The sequence below is a fragment of the Anabrus simplex genome, chromosome 2, assembly GCF_040414725.1.
Source record: "Anabrus simplex isolate iqAnaSimp1 chromosome 2, ASM4041472v1, whole genome shotgun sequence".
In the NCBI taxonomy this organism is placed as follows: Eukaryota; Metazoa; Arthropoda; class Insecta; order Orthoptera; family Tettigoniidae; genus Anabrus; species Anabrus simplex.
The window spans coordinates 617,506,335-617,525,752 of NC_090266.1; the positions used below are offsets into that span (position 1 = coordinate 617,506,335).

Genomic DNA, 19,418 nt, shown 5'->3' on the forward strand with positions numbered 1-19,418 from the left:
AATCTTATTTACATATAAGTATCAAAAAGGTGGAAACTTACTGTTATTGATCCACTGTAACAATAGGCTATGTTGACACCGGGTTTTACCCTCACTATTCCTAATAATAATAATAATAATAATAATAATAATAATAATAATAATAATAATAATAATAATAATAATAATAATAATAATAATGATTTTATGGCTCACTACCTACCATCCCTATCTCCCCTGGGCCAGCTTCAAGAACAAGTCCACTAGCAAAACTATTGAAATCCAGATCACGTGTGCAACTTGCGTATCGTCTTGTGCTAGCGACAGAACTTTACTATGTTTATTTAAGCATCAAGATCAGGCAGATTTACAGTATTTCTCAAGAAAATTTGCCTTTCCCTTGAGTAAATTCATTACATTTACAATACATTTACTACCTCACCATATGTAAACGGGCATTCAGGTCTTATTGTGTTTTAGTTGTATTCTAGAAAACAAGATCGATTTTTTCTCAATAAGGTTACAGTGGCATGTAAACACGAAATGTAAGGTAATGAAATATGGTAAATCAAAGAATATGGGTAAATATGCGGTAAATATGAAAGACGCTGCTGCGGATGCTCGATAGTCATGTGTTTCACAAGTGTTGATGGAATGCTGGGTGTGCGAATAGCTGATCCTGTGGGATATCGTACTTGCGAGAGTCTGCAAGACTGTTGGTTACGGAAGTCTACCTCGCCCACATTTGAGTTCCATATCAATCCCATGAAAGTGCTGTCTCAATAGTAAGAGATGGATTCAAAACGCCGTCTGCGGTCATTTACGGTGCGTGAGAAAGTTGTAAGCGAAGCTGAAATATATGGAAATAGTGCCATTGGCAGAAAGTACAATACTGATGAATTGTGTATTCATGATTGGCGGAAGAAGGAAAAACTTCTAAAAAGTAACAGCGACCACAGAGCGTTCCACGGACGGAGTGCAGTGTTTCTGGAAATTGAAGAATGACTCCACTGATTTGTGATAGAAAAACGTGAGTTACGATATGGTGTTTCTAGTGAAATGTGTCAATTGAAAGTACTAGAGATCTCAAAAGAACTCAAAACACAGGGTTTTACTTTAAGCCGCGGATGGATCCGAAACTTTTATCGGAGAACAGGATTGTGCATTCGGAGACGTACGTCTATTTCACAACGTTTCCCTGGGGCTTATGAAGAAAAATTAACAGCCTTTCAGCATCACATTATTCATTTGAGAAAGCAAAATTTTTGTTTGCTGTCGCAAATCGAGATTGCTGACCAGACACCTGTCTATTTTTAAATGCAGTTGGGAAATACAGTGAATACGAAGGGTTCTAAAAGTGTAACCTTCAGAACAGGTGGTAAAGAAAAGCAACAATGCAGGGTAATGTTGTGCACATTAGCGGATGGAACCAAACTCCCTCCATATGTGGTTCTGAAATGGAACACTTCCGAAAGGAAACTCGTCGTCCGGTGTTATTGTTAGAACACGAGTCCGGTTGGATGGACAGTGCGTTAGTTGAGGACTGGGTGAAGTGCATTTGGCAACATTGCCCGAGAGCTTTGTTACAAAAACAAAACATGTTTGTGTTGGACAGTTACCGAGGACATAAAAATGACGTCGTAAAAGAAATGAGGAGGAAAGGAAAAACCAATCTTGCGATAATTCCCAGAGGACTCGCTTCTATTCTACAGCCGTTGGATGTGTGCGTGAACTGGCCTTTCAAAACTGCAATAAAACAGTTGTACACTGAATGGATGTCTGATGGTGATCACACGTTAACACCAACTGGACGAGTGAAGAGGCCTTAAGTGGGACTAATAAGCAGATGGATCAAGACCGCATGGGCGCACATTCCCAACGATCTAGTGTCCAAAAGCTTTAAGAAATGTGGAATTTCAAATTCAGTGGACGGTAGTGAGGACGACTATTTGTGGAAAGATGTCAGCGACGAAAGTTCCTATGGTGAAACTTCATATGAAGGTGAATTGTGAGATCTGATTATTGGACTGATTTTATTTACGATTTTTGTGATGATTTTATTAATTGTAAGCCATTTGAATTTATATTTGTGGTACATTGAAGAAAAATAAATAGGTATGTAAGTTATTTGATTTTTTCCTGCATTTTGCCCTCTCAAATTTAGGGTGCGGGTCTTATTCGGTGGCGGGTGGTATTCGGGATTATACAGTATAGTTAAGAATGTTTCATCGTAAGTATTGCCTGCATACCAGCAACAGAAATATTAATGCTACAGGGAGAAGAGTATTATGCATACAGTACTACATACCGCGAACTAGGTTGTGTTATAAATGAGGCTAGAATCAAATAATACATCTCCTAGAGTCATCTTCAGTGTTCTGTCTGCTGGATCTGAGGTTTGTGAGATTGATCCTGGCCAACGGGGATGGATTTTAATAGGAGATAGATCCTGAGCATGCTTGGAATTTGCTTACTTGAAATTCACATAAATGTTGATTTTCCGAGGAAAGGAATATTGCTAAAAGACCTTGATTTTTATATTTCAATGTTCTCATGTGTTCCGTATTTGTACTTGTTTATGGTAAAGCATGTTAGACAAAAATAAGAAATAAAAGTGCTTTCCAAGAAACTGTAGACAACAATGGGTAAAATTATACGACACAACACTTTGCACAGATGTAAACAATTTATCAGTAAAGCTAATATCCTGCTGAATTTCTTCTTTATTCACTACGTACTATCACATTAATTCTCTACAAACAGCTGATATTAAAACAAAAATGTTGGTCATTGAATTACTTGGCTCTGAGCGGCCAATTCCAATCGACCAGGCCTTCGACTATTCTTTCAGTGCAGCCAACACTAGCACAGACCTGACATTATTTTAAATGGGCGAGCCGTTGTTTAAACTAAACCAGAGTCAGAAATTGATGGAGAAAATGGATGCAGGTTTAAATTAGATACTAGAGCTAAATGGGTTTGATGCATACCAGGTTTAACTCGATTTGGAGAAAATGGCACTAAGTGTATCAATGAAAACTTTCAGTTAAGGTTACCATAAATCCATACTCTCTATGCAATATTATGATGTTGCTCTTATAAGTCAACATGTAAAAGAAATTTACCCATTATCGTTTGGAACTGAAGATCTGGACTATCATGTATTCAAGAAATAGTATATATGTCATACTTGGTCCCTCCCTGTCTGCTTCCTTGATTATGTTTCAGCATGACACGCATCTCTTCCATCCCATGGCTGTTACACAAGGAACTGATGGTGAGCAAGTACCTGAATCCTTCCATCTGTCAAAAATTTGTCATCATCTTGTATGTCATGTGGTAAGAGATTAACAATACTTGCATCACCTGTATTAGGTACTAGTCTCTTCATGTGTGTAATCTTGATTCTGTGTTGACTGACCTACCTCCAAACAAGTAAGACTGCATAAATTTTTGCACGAACTGTCTAATCAAGTACTTGCAATAGGTAACGAACTCTCCTTGCACAATTACCTAAATTTGGACCTCAGTTCATAATTATTGAGGTCAAACCACACTGCATATTACTGTGTAGTTGTCTTGTTAATACTGCAATCATCAACCAACGGCAGAAATACTGTGATGCACATTGGTGCCAGACATTTTGTATCCTTCCTCCCAAAACTGCTCCTTTGTAAAAATGTATTATAAGCTTGTAATTTCCCAATTGTTCAATAGAATAACATCAATATTACTGTGTAGTTGCCCTGTCAAACTTATCTTCAACCAATGGCAGTAATTATTGTTATGAACATTGGTGGCAGACACTTTGTACCCTTACTCCCCAAACGGCTTCCATGTAAATATACATACAAACTTTATAATTTCCTAAGATTTTCTATTAGAGTAGCGTCAATGATTCTTCGGACCACCACTGCTGGACACTGCTAAAATACCCTGTGGTTTTACGCATTGGTGCCGACTACTGTGTCTATAAATAAGTTAATGTAACACCTTTTAACTCCATATATTAATGAACATTGTTTTCTCAATGAACACTGTTTCTGATTTCTGATAATGTAACGTCAATACTTCACATGGACTACTGCTGCTGGACACTGTCAAATACCCTGTGGTCTTGCCTATTAGTGCAAGTCACTCATTTTTCCCTTAAACTGCATCATGTTACCCTTTTGATGCTGTTATCCTTCACAACTGATAATTTACAGCCAACGGCTGATATATTGTTATCTATATCATCATTGAACAATGTTTTTCTCTTGACTTAGCCACTGTAATGTCAATATTATATCTTAGTATTTACAATTTAATTACAAATCAGGTACCTGATTTATGCCTTAAGGTAGTACTATGACTGATGATGCCCTCAAAGAAGGGCAAAACATATCTCATATGGAAATAATGATAAATTCCGAAATGTTTAATATTTCTAATTTATTGGATAGGTGACAAACTAATTAGCATGCTACATATACCATAGTATCTTCAATATGGATCAATAATGATATTTATCACTTGCAAGAAAAATATCGAAAAATGAGTTATAGGCGCCATCATGACATTATGAGTATGTTTGGTTATTTAGGTTAGGAGAATTGTTTTATAGTATGTTAATTTTCATATTTTGCATAAACTTATTTTAGTGAAGGTTGGGTTGCATCATCTTGCTAGGGATTGTGCAGTTTGGGAGGTTTGTGACAGTTGGATCAGCACAGGAAACCCAAGTAAGGTAGTAATGAAAGGCAAGTTAAGTTAGAGACTACATGGCAACTATGTAAACAATGGAGTAGCGTGAGGTGCATTGTGTATTAACCTATAAGAACGAAGGTTTGTGAAGAAGTCAGAATGGCAGAGTGAATGCTAGTGTTTTTGAATATCAGGTATTATGGGGGAAAAGATGGCGCTGGGACGCTACCTGCACATGAGAACTTATATAAAGGCCCGTCCGTTGTGCATTATGTCTGACTATGTGTTATTGTTATTTGAAGGAGTTATATAGGAGGAGATGGTTAATTTAAGACAGAAGAGTGGGAAACGTGGTATGAATGTAGTAGATATTTGTAAATAGTGATTATGTGTTTATTAATTTTCTGCAGGAAGATTGTTAAGGGCGATAAGGAAAGTTGTTCATGTTAAGAGAAGGTGTGATGTGTTGGAGAGTAGGGGGAAAACTTTTAGGTTCATTTTACAGAGTAAATTATTTAGTTGAAATCTTATATTTTTCTATATTAGTGGAGTAATGAAAGGCAAGTTAAGTTAGAGACTATATGGCAACTAGGTAAACAATGGAGTAGCGTGAGGCGCATTGTGTATTAACAAAAGAACTAAATGAAAAGGCTGAAGGAAATACTATAGAGGAAGAGTGGAGAGTCATGAAAAATGAAGTCAGTAGGGCTGCTGAAGAAATGTTAGGAAGGAAGAAAAGATCAACTAAGAATCAGTGGATAACTCAGGAGATACTAGACCTGATTGATGAACGACGAAAATACAAGAATGCTAGAAATGAAGAGGGCAGAAAAGAATACAGGCGATTAAAGAATGAAGTGGATAGAAAGTGCAAGGTAGCTAAGGAAGAATGGCTGAAGGAGAAGTGCAAGGATGTCGAAGGCTGTATGGTCCTGGGAAAGGTAGATGCTGCATACAGGAAAATCAAGGAAACCTTTGGAGAAAGGAAATCTAGGTGTATGAATATTAAGAGCTCAGATGGAAAGCCACTTCTAGGAAAAGAAGACAAAGCAGAAAGATGGCAGGAGCATATCCAACAGTTGTATCAAGGTAAAGATGTAGATAATTTGGTTCTGGAACATGAAGAGGCTGTTGATGCTGATGAAATGGGAGACCCAATTTTGAGGTCAGAGTTTGACAGAGCTGTGAGTGACCTAAATAGGAACAAAGCACCTGGAATTGATGACATTCCCTCTGAATTACTAACTGCCTTAGGAGAAACCAGCATGGCAAGGTTATTTCATTTAGTGTGCAAGACGTATGAGACAGGAGAAGTCCCATCTGATTTTCTGCAGAATGTTGTTATACCTATTCCCAAGAAAGCCGGTGCTGACAGGTGTGAAAACTACCGCACCATTAGTTTAGTATCTCATGCCTGCAAAATTTTAACACTTATTATTTACAGAAGAATGGAAAAACAAGTTGATGCTGAGCTGTGAGAAGATTAATTTGGCTTCAGAAGAAATGTAGGAACACGTGAAGCAATCCTGACTTTACGTCTGATCTTAGAGGATCGAATCAAGAAGAACAAGCCCACGTACATGGCATTCGTAGATCTAGAAAAGGCATTCGATAATGTTGATTGGACCAAGCTATTTATGATTCTGAAGATGATAGGGATCAGATACCGAGAATGAAGAATTATCTACAATCTTTATAAAAATCAGTCTACAGTGATAAGAAAAAAGCAGCCATCCAGAAAGGAGTGAGGCAAGGCTACAGTTTGTCCCCACTCCTTTTCAATGTTTACATAGAACAGGCAGTAAAGGAAATCAAAGAGAAATTTGGAAAGGGAATCACAGTCCAAGGAGAGGAAATCAAAACCTTCAGATTTGCCGATGATATTGTTATTTTATCTGAGACTGCAGATTATCTCGAGAAGTTGCTGAATGGTATGGATGAAGTCTTGGGTAAGGAGTACAAGATGAAAATAAATAAGACCAAAACAAAAGTAATGGAGTGCAGTCGAACGAAGGCAGGTGATGTAGGAAATATTAGATTGGGAAATGTAGTTTTAAAGGAAGTAGATGAATATTGTTACTTGGGTAGTAAAATAACTAATGATGGCAGAAGTAAGGAGGACATAAAATGCAGACTAGCACAAGCCAGGAAGAACTTTCTTAAGAAAAGAAATTTGCTCACTTCAAACATTGATATCGGAATTAGAAAGATGTTTTTGAAGACTTTCGTGTGGAGTGTGGCATTGTATGGAAGTGAAACATGGGCGATAACTAGCTCAGAAAGAAAGAGAATAGAAGCTTTTGAAATGTGGTGTTACAGAAGAATGCTGAAGGTGAGATGGATAGATCGAATCACAAATGAAGAGATACTGAATCGAATTGGTGAGAGGAGATCGATTTGGCTAAATTTGACGAGAAGAAGAGATAGAACGATAGGACACATCTTAAGACACGCAGGACTTGTCCAGTTGGTTTTTGAGGGAAGTGTAGGTGGTAAGAACGGTAGGGGTAGTCCAAGGTATGAATATGACAAGCAGATTAGAGCAGATGTAGGATGCAATAGTTACGTAGAAATGAAAAGGTTAGCACAGGATAGGGTGGCATGGAGCGCTGCATCAAACCAGTCTATGGACTGATGACTCAAACACACAGTGGAGGTCTACCTGGCATACTACCCAGTTTTCTTTCAGGGGTTAATAGGTGACAGGTAAGGTTATAAAGCAAATTTGGAGCTTGACAGCACACGATCAAGCACCCTGAGGAAGAGGAGCAGAAGGTTTTCATGCTCGATTTCAAATTTATTTTCCATACTCATTTAGTATGGTGGCACCCTTTTATAATAATCCTGATTCATTTAAGGCGAGTGTAGGTAATTTAAAACTAAAAGATGGTGATTGGGGGGGGGGGGAATAATATTTTTAGTGCCCGGAAAAGTATAAATTTGATTTGTTTGCACGTTTCTTTTATTAGTGCTCATTTGGAGTAAAAGTAGTCACGTTAAAAGCTTATGACCTAACCCGTGTGAATTACAGTAAGAAGGGTACAGTAAACAACCGGTAGGGAATCTGTGACCTGGGCAACTGCAGATCAATGGTGATTGACCAATTCATTGATTGATTGACTGATTGATTGAAGAGTCCTATAAATAGAACTTATTGTATAGTTGTTTTTTCATAGTTTAAGTCAGTATTTTAAAGATATTTAATTCAAACATTGAGTTTTGGTATCTGAACCAACTGAGTAGAAAAAGACGTCAAAATTTCGTGAATGAAAATACATTAATAAATTAAACTATCACATGTAAAAAAATTTGTAGACATACATGTGACATGCCAGAGAAAAAACTGAGTTAAGATTACAATGAATGTCATTATTTAGTTTTCTGTCTCTCCTGAAAAATGTGTAATTATGATTTTGGGCCCTTTTTCTACTTACCTACTCAAATGTATTGGAGATATACTTACTTTGCACCACCCTGATGTGACAAGGAAATAGGCATTCACATTTTCTTCACCAAACTGCTCTGCAATGTATAAGCCCAGGGAACCGTAGTTGTCATAGATATTGCGTTTCGTCAAGTCACTTAGAATGCTATGGGCACGATTCACTTCCTTAAACTGGAACAGAAACATCAAAAAACTTTATACATGAAGGTTCACTTCAAGAAAAGTGATAAACAGGAGCAGTCAGAAGAGAACAAGGAATGGAAGAAGTAGGGAATAGAAATAATTAAAGTTAAACAAAAAATATTTATAGGAAAACTATCATTTGGGGTTTAGTTTGGGTTCAATAACTTTGTACATTAATGTGAGGATTTTGAATATAATTCTACACAGGGTGCTGAAACCGCAAGGAAATAAATTAATCGTAAGTAAATTGAGGAACTGTGAATGAGGGTTTAACTTATACTTAAAAGATAAAAATTATAAATTCAAATGCTGTTAGTACACTACACCACTACAATTAACGACTGGACACCCATAAGCATTAGCTTAACTGGAATTGCTATAGTGTCAGTATGACGTACATCCACCCTACGCCACTATCACTGCCTCTAACCTTCTACGAAAATTTTCTACTAAGTTTCGTTAGATGTCTGCAAACATTTCTTTCCATTCCTCCTGCAACATGACAAACAGTTCTGAAGCCATTTTGGGGTGGTCTTGTCTGGCTGTCAACTGGCGCTCTACCCAACCCTGAGATGCTCGGCTAAATCAGAGCTTTGGACTGGCCATTCAATTTCATTTGCACCCATTTTATACACGACTGTTATGGCCTTCGCTTTATGAATGAATACACTGTCGTGCTGAAAATTTCAAGGGCCAGTTCCAATTGCTGCCGTAGGGTGGGTAGCACAGATTTGTCAAATATTGTCCAATAGGCTTCGGTATTCATGGTTCGAGGAACTAAAACTAGTGGAACAAGACCAAACTATGAAAAGCAGACATACATGCTCCACCATGGGAGCAATGCACTTCAGTAAGCAACATTCACCTGGCATTTGCCAGATCCACACCCGTCCATCAAACTGCCACAATCTGTACCATGATCCATCACACCACATGATGCCCTTCCATTGTTCTAGAGTCCACAGGTACCATGTTCTGCACCACTGCAATAGGCAGTAAGAGGGTTTGTTTTGGAAGAGTTATAGGGAGGTACATTCAGGGGAACGGGCTGGACTAGGGAATGGTGATGAGACTATAAGGAGTATAAGGAGGTACTGTAGAGAAAAAAAAATAGAATTAAGTAATTTAATAGATATATATTTACCAAATATTATAACTGGAGTTCAATCATGGCTAAGAAGTGATATTATGGGTGTGGAAATTTTCTCACGGAACTGGAGTGTTCATCGTACAGACAGGATAGGAAGGCATTCATACTGATAAAAGACGAAGTTGTATGCTACGAAAAAGTTAAGGATGAGAAAGATAGAATTCTAGGTGTAATAGGCAACTTTACGTTTTTGGAGTATACAGACCAGGAAAGTGTGTGTTAATGCTGACGTGGAATTGATAAAATAATCAACTATGTGAGGAACAACACACAAAGGAATGTTACTGTAGCGGGTGACTTCATTTTACCAAATGTAAATAATACTATTATTATAGGCTTTACATCCCACTAACTACTTTTACAGTTTTCGGAGAAGCTGAGGTGCTGGAAGTTAGTCCCACAGGAGTTCTTTTATGTGCCAGTAAATCTACCGACACGAGTCTGACATATTCGAACACCTTCAAATACCACTGGACCGAGCCAGGATCGAACCTGCCAAATTGGGGTCAGGAAGCCAGTGCCTCAACCGTACGGCTTACCAAGTGTTAATTGGGAAGGTAATGAAAATGACAAAGCATGACCAACAAAATGGCAAATACAATACTGTTCTAAAGTCATTTGTACACATGAACATGAATACATATAACAAGGTCAATGTGTGAACAAAACAAATAATATCAGACAACAAATTTGATTATTACTAACATATCTATTCCATATTACATGTTAGATGCAATACTTTATCAAAAATACAATATAACGTAACAGTTATTCTGGTTCATAAGTATTATGCCAAAGAGAAATAGAGACTAAAACTAAACAGACTTTTTTTTTTTAAGTGCATAGCACCTTGCTTTAATAAGTGCAGCACATCTTGATGGCATTGAGCCAACGAGCTTGGCCAGATGCTCCTGAGGAACTGTTCCCCACTCTTCAAAGAATATTCTGGAAAAATCCTTCATATTCATGTTTAAAAAAAAAATTAAAACAAGTCTGTCCAGTGAGGTTAAGATCTCGACTTCGCCCATGCCAATTCAAGACAGCTGCTTTTATCTTCTTCATGGTTGCCTTGACATGTGCAATGGTATGATGACAACAAAGCTTGTTTAAAGGTGCATAACATCTAGGTCATTGGCCCCTAATGGTATGAGGTGGAATTCAATGTAATAATTAAAATTTTAAATGTATCCATTGATTATTAGAATTTAAAACAAATGGTGATGAAAAATTATGAATTTAAAATAAACAGTGACTCCAATTCCCAATTCCTTACTTTATTAATAAATGATAGAGAAAAAAAGATTAAGGTAGAATAAGGCATTGACTTGAAGTGCAATCATATATATCATCAAGTTAAAAGTTAACAAACGTTTAAATACACAAAACAAACTAAAAGAGTCAACAGAATAAAATGTAGTTAACAATAAAAAAAATTAAAAGCAGATAAAGAACACACTTTCATACATAAGACGGGCCACTATCCCTCATGAAACTGATGATTAGGTCTGTTGACTGCTCATCATCTCTTAGGATCAGGGAGATGGCCCTCAGAAGTTTTAGACTACGGCACAGATTAGCCAGATGCATGCACTCCGTCAGGATGTGTACCACAGATGACCACCGCAAGTACACATTAGAGGTGAGGGTGTTTCTCCCTTCAGCAGGAGTGCGTTGCTATACCATGGCCAATCCGAAGACGACATAATACCACTACTTCTCCCCGAGGAAAACGCAGGGAAGTCTTCCATACCTTCGTAGTTCCTTTCATCGTTTTCAGCTTGCCACTCAATCTCCCAATAAGACAATCAAATGTCTCAGATGAGAACGAATATCACTGGCTGGAACTTGTAACCGTACAAGAGTACGATCCCCGATTTTAGGTTATGACATGTTTGATGATCTCTGGATTTTAGGTTAGGAAATTTTTGTAAAATAATTTGTAATATAAAGTAGGGAATATTATGCGAGTTTGTTAAATTAAATTGTAAGAACATAATATTGTAAGAAGAATTTGTAGTTAGGAAATATTGCATATGTGCATGATTATATTTTGTATAAATATCTGTTTGGGTAAGAGTCTGTGCACATTGCATATCAATGAAGATTGTGCAACCTGGGAAAGACTGTTTAAGTCTGTTAAAAGTGTTGCAACAAATGATTTAGCCGCGGTACAGCCGGGAAGTTTATGTTGAAGATGGTAACTGATCAATGTGGTTGAACGTGCAAGATCGCTATTTGCGGATCATCAGCTCGTTCACCAGTTTCAAACGATGTTGCGTTGACCAAGTGATGCTTAAAGAGTTTCAATGGTAGCGTTGCTTCCAGTAGACTTTGCCAGATGCTACGCCACGTGGAGCGAGCCAATGTATACATGCGTGCGCATGCAACAGAGGTCTTATTAATTATGGAGTGCTGGAGGAAGCATATATATACACGTATGTGAGTGTGCAACAAGATCTTTACTATTCTTGTTCATGACCATTGCCGTTGCTGTTGACGATTACCATTACAAAGTTTTTGCTGTACGAGTTCTTGACAGGTGCATTACTCTACCATTACGGAGTCACGACGAGTGCATTATTTGCTAAAGCACGTTCCCGGTGAGCAATTGGTGGAAGACATTACAGAATGTTATTTTGTAAGCAAGAAGAAACACACACTATGGGTAGTGTTTATAGGTAATCTGGATATAATGTGTTGTTGGGCACAGACTGATAGAAGAAACTGTACCAAGTGTTCACTGCTTTTTTTTTTTTTTTTTTTTTTTAATGTGGCATTTGTCCTGTATCTAGTCCACAGAAGTTTTTTTTACATGGTGAAGTTGTTTAACAGAGTATAGAGAAGTGACTGTGTTTGTTATACACACAGTTATAACCCGGGATAAACAGATTCCACGGTGATGATGCTATTGTGTGTTTATGTACGTAAGGTTAAAAACGGACAGTCATCTTACCATGAATGAGCGTGGCCTTCAGAACTATGTATAGTTGTGGTGTATAGCTTGTAGATATCGTCTGTGGTCTCTTCACGTGATGATAGTTTGTTTTGTTTTAATTTCTTTTTTTGGGAGTAAATTCATGAAGTGAAACTTGTGTTGTTTTTTTTGTGTGGAATAAGGAAAAACCTGGCATGTAACCCAACTTTATTTTCAGAGTTAAAAAGTAGCAGTCCGACTCGTCAGTGTACTGCCCTTCGGTTCAGACGGTCCTGGGTTCAATTCCCAGCCGGGTTGGGGATTTTAATTGCTTCCAATTAATTCTTCTGGCTCGGGGACTGAGAGTTTGTGTATGTCCCAACACACTCCTCTTCATATTCAGACAACACATCATACTACCAAACACCACAGTAACACACAATAGCGATTACATCCCTCCATATAGGGTTGGCGTCAAGAAAGGCATCCGGCCGTAAAACAGGGCCAAATCCACATGTACGACTCAGTTCGCACCTGCGACCCCACAGGTCTGGGAAAACCGATAGAAGAAAAAGAATTAAAAAGTAGTATGTAAGGTAATGAAGCAAGTTTGGAGCCTTGTCAGCCTGATGCCCGTTGCCTTGGGAGAGGGAGTTCTTTTATGCCTTACAGAGTCAATTAGTCCTGTAGATCTTTTGCAGATGGCACCCAATTATTTATATTTTATTCTAGTTCATTTCAATTTTGCTGTAAATTTACGAACTTTGTAAGGCAACCGGAGCAATCTGACCGCCTATTAGGCAGCCCTATCAGCTAACGTGTTTCTCTCTACAGCCATGTGGCTTGGGAGCCAAAAGAACGTGAATCTGGTGCTAGCACTCCAACACCCGGCAAGCAGCTCCTGGATCTGCTGCACAACAGGCCGCCGTGGGAAACAGGCATCAATAGATTGTAATCAGCTAAAGGAGTCTGTACACAGCAGAAAATGCCAATGTTCATTGGTCAGTGCATACCACAGACCTTCAAGAATAGCACAGAGCACTGCTGTGTACACACTACAGGCTTCCAGTAGAGGAAAAATAAACCTGTTATTGTCGACAACAAACACACAGCCTACTTTCACTTCTGCCCTCAAACCGTCCATCTAAACAACTACAGAATCTGGATGCCGGCTAACAACGGACAGGAAAAAGCTCCAATAAATGGAGGGGTCAGTGTTCTCTTTTGGGCAGGTGTGCAGATCCAGGATTATTTCAGGTTGTCTTATTAATCACGGAGGTAGCTTACTTGGTCATCTGACAAGACAAGGATCCCAAGGTACATCAAACAATCAGTGACTGCTATCCGAGCATATACCAACTGGCTGTGTTGCTCATGGATAAGCAACTTGGAGACGACTGTTTCGATTGTGGAATACTCAGGGGATAGCTTGGGTGAAGTGGCATCTGTCGCAAATTTCCACCATAGGACAAAAGATTTGTTGGCGCCTCAGGTGTAAAGGTGGTACACGAGATTCAGCGAGCAGGCTAGCAATGGAGCTTGTACGGAATGCTCCCGTTGCCAACCTAACTACACTGTGGTAGACGCTATTCAGTTTCACAAGAACTCTCTGCCTTGCCCATCCAAATGCTGCACTGCCGTAGTCAACCTAGACAAAATATGTGCCCTATAAATTCGCAGGAGCAACGTGCGGTCTGCCGCTCCTCCCCACCAAGTAGTGCCACTAAGAAACTTCAAAATATTCAGCTTCTTGGTGCATTTGGCTTTTAACTGATGCATGTGTGAGTCCCATGATAATTTACTATCGAAAAGGAGCCCAAGAAATCTGTATCAACTACAGTAAGAGCGACACCCCCTAAATATAGGTCAGGATAGGAGTGAAGAGTTTGCTTCCAGCAGAAGTGAACAACATAAGTCTTTGCAGTTGAAATTCGAAAGCCATATTCTAATGTCCACTGTTCCACTCTCCTATTAGCATGCTGTAATTGTCGCTCTGCAACTGCCAAATTTTGAGAGCTATAAAGCAGAGCAAAATCATCTACATATAGCAATGGTATTACTGCTGAACCAGCAGCAGCGACAATACAGTTTATGAATTCTGCGAACAGAGTAACACTGAGAACCGATCCCTGTGAGACTCCATTTTCATCAACATGGTATTGCAAATATGCATTCCTTACTCTGACACGGAATAGATGGAGGGACAAAAAATTTGCAATAAAAACTGGCAAGTTACCTCGGAATCTCCATTGATGCAGAACTGAAAGGATGCCATATTGCCATGTGATGTAGTAGGCCTTAACTACGTCAAAGAAAACGGTCATCAAATGCTGTTTCCGGAGAAATACGTCCTGGATAGAACTCTCCAGGTGTACCAAATAGTCAGTGGTGGAGCGGGCGGCTCGAAATCCACAGTGGTACTCTGACATAAGTACTCTTTTCACCAAACAAAACACAAGTCGGTGATTCATCATCCTCTCAAATAGTTTACACAGACAGACAGGTCTGCAACATCCTGCATACATAGGATTTTTGTTAGGCTTAAGGCGAGAAATTACTATTCGCTCTCGCCACTGTGATGGAAACTTGCCCTCTATCTAGATTTGGTTTAACACCCCAAGGAGAGATAAAAGGCAATCTTCACTGAGGTGTTTCAACATCTGGTCCAGGAGCTGGTGTCCTTGCAAAGCACCAAGGCGCTGTGGAGCTCCCACTCTGTAAAAGGCACGTTATAGTCTTTTGAAACTTGAGTGGCAAAACTGAGATAATGATGTTCTGCCTCCTGCTTCAGGGACCGGAAATCACGATGGTAACTCCCGGAACCAGACACATCTGCGAAATGACTAGCTAGATGAAACCATGGGTGGATCCGAGGATACTACTTGCAATGGAAATTCCCCATACTGAGCATGATCCTTGTACACCCAAAATATGACTAAGTTTAGTCCACACTTGAGATGACACTGTATGTGATGTCATGGACATGAAGCCTTTTTACTCTGTCAAATAAGAACTCGCACCTTAGCAGAAGTTTTTTTTAAATGTTACCAAGTTGGCCATAGTAGGTTGCCTATGATAGAGTTTATGAGTGCAATGTCATTCTTTTTTAGCTGCTGCAATTTCATTGCTCCACCCAGGAAGGAGTTTTTGACGAGGAGTCCCAGAAAAGGATAGAATGGAATCCCCAGTAGCACCAAGAATCACTTTTGTGATACGAGTTGTATCATTGTCTACGCTTCAACTTTTCGCATCATTAAAGATAGCTAGTGATTTGAACTTTGTCCAATCACCACGTTTAAGAATCCTTCAGGGAGGAGCCTGGATGGATTTCTATTTCAACAAAGTAAGAATAGGGAAACTGTCACTGTCACATAGGTCGTCGTGTGCATCCTACCGTACCAGGGGAACGAGCGCTCAACTTCATAGACTAACGCCAATGCGAAAGAAAGTGCCGTGCCCTGCGCTGAAATGTGTTGGTTCCCCTGTATTCAAAATGCATAAATCCTGTTCTGTTACTAACTCCCTTCCCCTGCGGCAAGGAATTTCAGAGCCTCATAATGGATGATGGGCGTTAAAATCACCCAATAAGAGGAGGCGAGAGCTGATCTGTAAGATCAATTACATAATTTATACTAAGAGGCTGGCCTCATGTAAAATAAACATTATAAACTGTTGCTCTGGCAGGCAGCAGAACACGCACCGCTACTGCCTCCAGTTGGGTTCTAAGTAGAACCTCTTTGCTGTAGGTATCAGAGCAAACAAAAATTCCAACACTACCGGAAGCCTGGTTAACACAATCTCGTTCTGTCAAGTATAACCTAAAATTTCTCAAGACAGTATGATCACATGGTCTGAGATTAGTTTCTTGAATACAGACTATACTCACCGCAAACTCACTGATTACCTAGTGCAGCTCAGTAAGATGCCTGTCATAACCGTTGTAATTCCACTTTAATACTGTCATAGTCTGGACTAAAAAGAAAGTGATAGGTTATAAGCAGTGAGACACTTTTAAACCTAAACATAAACATCCGTGGACGCAGATGAATTCTTGAAGTCCATTCCCTCACTAGCGGATGAGGTAACTAACGCTGAGATCTCCTTCAACATTTTTCGGTGGTGGGATTTCTGCCTATGAAGAGATTGCCTAGGTTTTAAAGCAGGCATGCCTGCTGGCACTGATACATACCTTCCAGATGGAGGGCATGATTCTCCCTTTGCAGGAGTAGGGGAGCGCCTGGCAAGGGCGCCCTTCTTCCCCACCTTTTCTTGTTTAGACAGGCTGCGAGGAGGATTCCCAGCCCCTGGTCAATGATTCTGCCTCCGCCAGTTTGAGTGCGGCATCCGCCGACATCTTGGCAAAAGATTACAAAGTCTTCTTACCTAACCAGGCTTCCGATGGTGTTCGTATTTTTGTTCGCTCTGATACCTACAGCAAAGAGGTTCAGCCTTCTTTGTGATCGAACATTAGGTGGTCCCACCCATCGAGCTTTTAGACTTTGCGACTTTGCTCACAGGAGGAACAACCGCCTTGGGCGCAGCGATCTGCACAGGTATTGCTGAAGCAAATGACGAACCTGGTACCCTCTGTTTTATCGTACTGTAGTTTAGTGTATTAATGGAATTAAATTTACAGCTCACTTCCTGGCAGGAGAGACCACTGATCTCCTAGATCTTTTTCTCACCGAGATATACCAGACAGTTCCGATCTCAAGGAGAATGAAGACCGGGGCAATTAGTGCACCTGTAAGGAGATATGCACTGTTCTGTGCCATGAGCTCCTCGTCTACATGCTCCACGCACAGACTGATTCGAACAATGAAATTCCATGTGCCCGAATCTTTGGCATTGATAGCACCGCATGGGATGCGGTATGTAGGGCCTGTGGTAACTTTGTCTTTCTCTGGCAACAATGACAGCTTGGAGACAATCAACACTCCCGTGGCAACGTCTTCACCATTCACATTGCGTGTAGTGCAATAGAAAGTTAAGGAGTTCCGTGGCGGACCACCTTGGGCAGATTATAGACGTTTGTTTCCAGCCATGACTGGAAACATCCTCCCCAAATGCCACCCACTCAGTTCAGGGACTCCATGTCATAAACCCATTGTCAGTATTCAAGATGATATCACGGTGAAAAATGACTCCACGAAACATATTCAAGAATTTATGGTCTTCCACTTTGACTCCCTTCCTCAAATCACCCGCAATAGCATGTACCCCTTGGCGTTAACGGAGTAATAACTAAAGATTTTAAAAAATAGATAACAATAATAAGTTGTTCTAGCATTCAGCTCTGCGGGGACCTACGTTGTCAGGCGGATACTACTGCCCAGGTACAAGGTGCTTCCACCCAACTGGATTCTTAGAGATAATGTTGGGCTTTCGAGCATAGTCACACACTTAAGAGACCGATGGCCAAGAGACATGCACATCAAGAATTTTGGATCTGTCTAGAACTAACCTTCAAAAATATACATACATGGGTTGATTTTTTAATAGTGGCAACTATTTTTTATTTAGGTATATAGCATACTTACAATGTTAGGCGTTTTACAGGGTAAAGCATTTCCCAGCACCAGCGATTGAACAACTCAATCACAGCTCCTTGCGGCCTTGTATTGCCATGCAGAATGATGGTTGGATTATTCAGGAAGTGTCCTCGTTTTCTTAGAGCTGATACCAGATTCGTTTGCAATTAAACACAGTAATACTCCGAGTTAACGGTACATCCTTGGGGAATGGTATGCTTTATAACACCATCCTAGTCGTAGGCAATGATCAGCATGGCCTTCACATTGGTTCTGGTTGGCTGAAATGTTACTTTTCGCAGTGACCCATGATAACGTCACTCGTTTGATTGGCATTTCAGCTGCAATTCATAAGCTGTGACCCAGGTCTCGTCAAAAGAGATTTGCTGCCGTAAGAAGGCCTAACCTTCGCGTTCATAGCATTCCAAGTGCGTACGAGCTGCACCATATTGCAGCCATTTTCAATGTTCAGTAAAATCATGCGGAACCCAATTGGAGGCAATTTTACGCATTCCCAGCCGCTCCTTCAGGATTCGCAGTGCAGTCAAAGGTGCCAGCCCTGTATCGTTGGCCAATTCATGAATTGTGGTGTTCCAATCCGCCTGCACTAACACGTTCACATTCTGCATATCGTCATCACTTACTGCAGGATGTCACATTTTGTCGTCCGTCTTTGAACGCCTTGACCCACAGTACTACAGCACGGTAAGGTAATGCACTTTCACCGCAAGCCTCTTGAAATCCTTCACAACACTGCCCTGCATTGCGACCTCCAGCGCATTAAACTTTCAACCAACTGATCTTGCTTGAAAATCATTACAGCTGTACTCCAAAAGCACACACTCAAAACTGCGTTTTTTGTTTTTTTTTTTTTGTTTTCACTGCACACGTGCATGGCGTGTGGAGGGAGAGATCATTTGCGCTGAGGGGGGGGTGGGTATCTAAGCTACCTCAGATATTTGTAGTCTCCTTCTACGACAGGCAAGGTTGACCCATGGATGTATTCTGGCTCTCCCATCCATAGAGGGTACAGCACATGGTACCAATGCCATAATCCATTTACGCGCCTAGGTCTGTCTCCCCCCCCAATCCACAGTGGGCGTTGCCCCTTTCAGTAGCCTCTTACGACAAGCGGAGGATACCGTGGGTGTATTCGTCTGTCTCTCCCACCCACCGGGGGTTGCAGAGGTGCGTTTGAGGTCATTATTTTGCTGAAATAGCCATATAGCATATTCCTTCCCGCATGAGGTACCATTTGCTCTTCTAGAATCCCACTGTACTTAAATCAGTCCAGGGTTCCTTTAACCTCAACCAGAGGACTGACAGCACCCCACACCATTACATTCCCTCCTCCATTGTGTTTTATAGGGGGTACACTGTAGTTTTTGTCATGCCTCTTGTTGATCGATCGTCGAAAAAACAGAACTTGTTCGTGTCAAACTATAACACTTTGGACCAGTCATCAGGTCTTTAAGATGCATACTTCTTTGCAAACTAAAGCCCGGACTTCCCAATTTTTGTGCTGATGAA

At 40.1% G+C, this 19,418-nt stretch overlaps 1 protein-coding gene across 5 annotated transcripts in view; it reads right to left on the reverse strand.

Moving 5' to 3' along the window:
• Window positions 1-19,418, reverse strand: part of LOC136864269 (dnaJ homolog subfamily C member 5) — a 406,165-nt gene that overhangs the window by 297,709 nt on the left and 89,038 nt on the right. For all 5 annotated transcript variants that reach the window (XM_067141039.2, XM_067141037.2, XM_067141040.2 and 2 more), the window contains exon 3: window positions 8,129-8,281. In XM_067141039.2, the coding sequence (XP_066997140.1) occupies window positions 8,129-8,281 (153 nt within the window). The remainder of the gene's footprint in view (window positions 1-8,128; window positions 8,282-19,418) is intronic.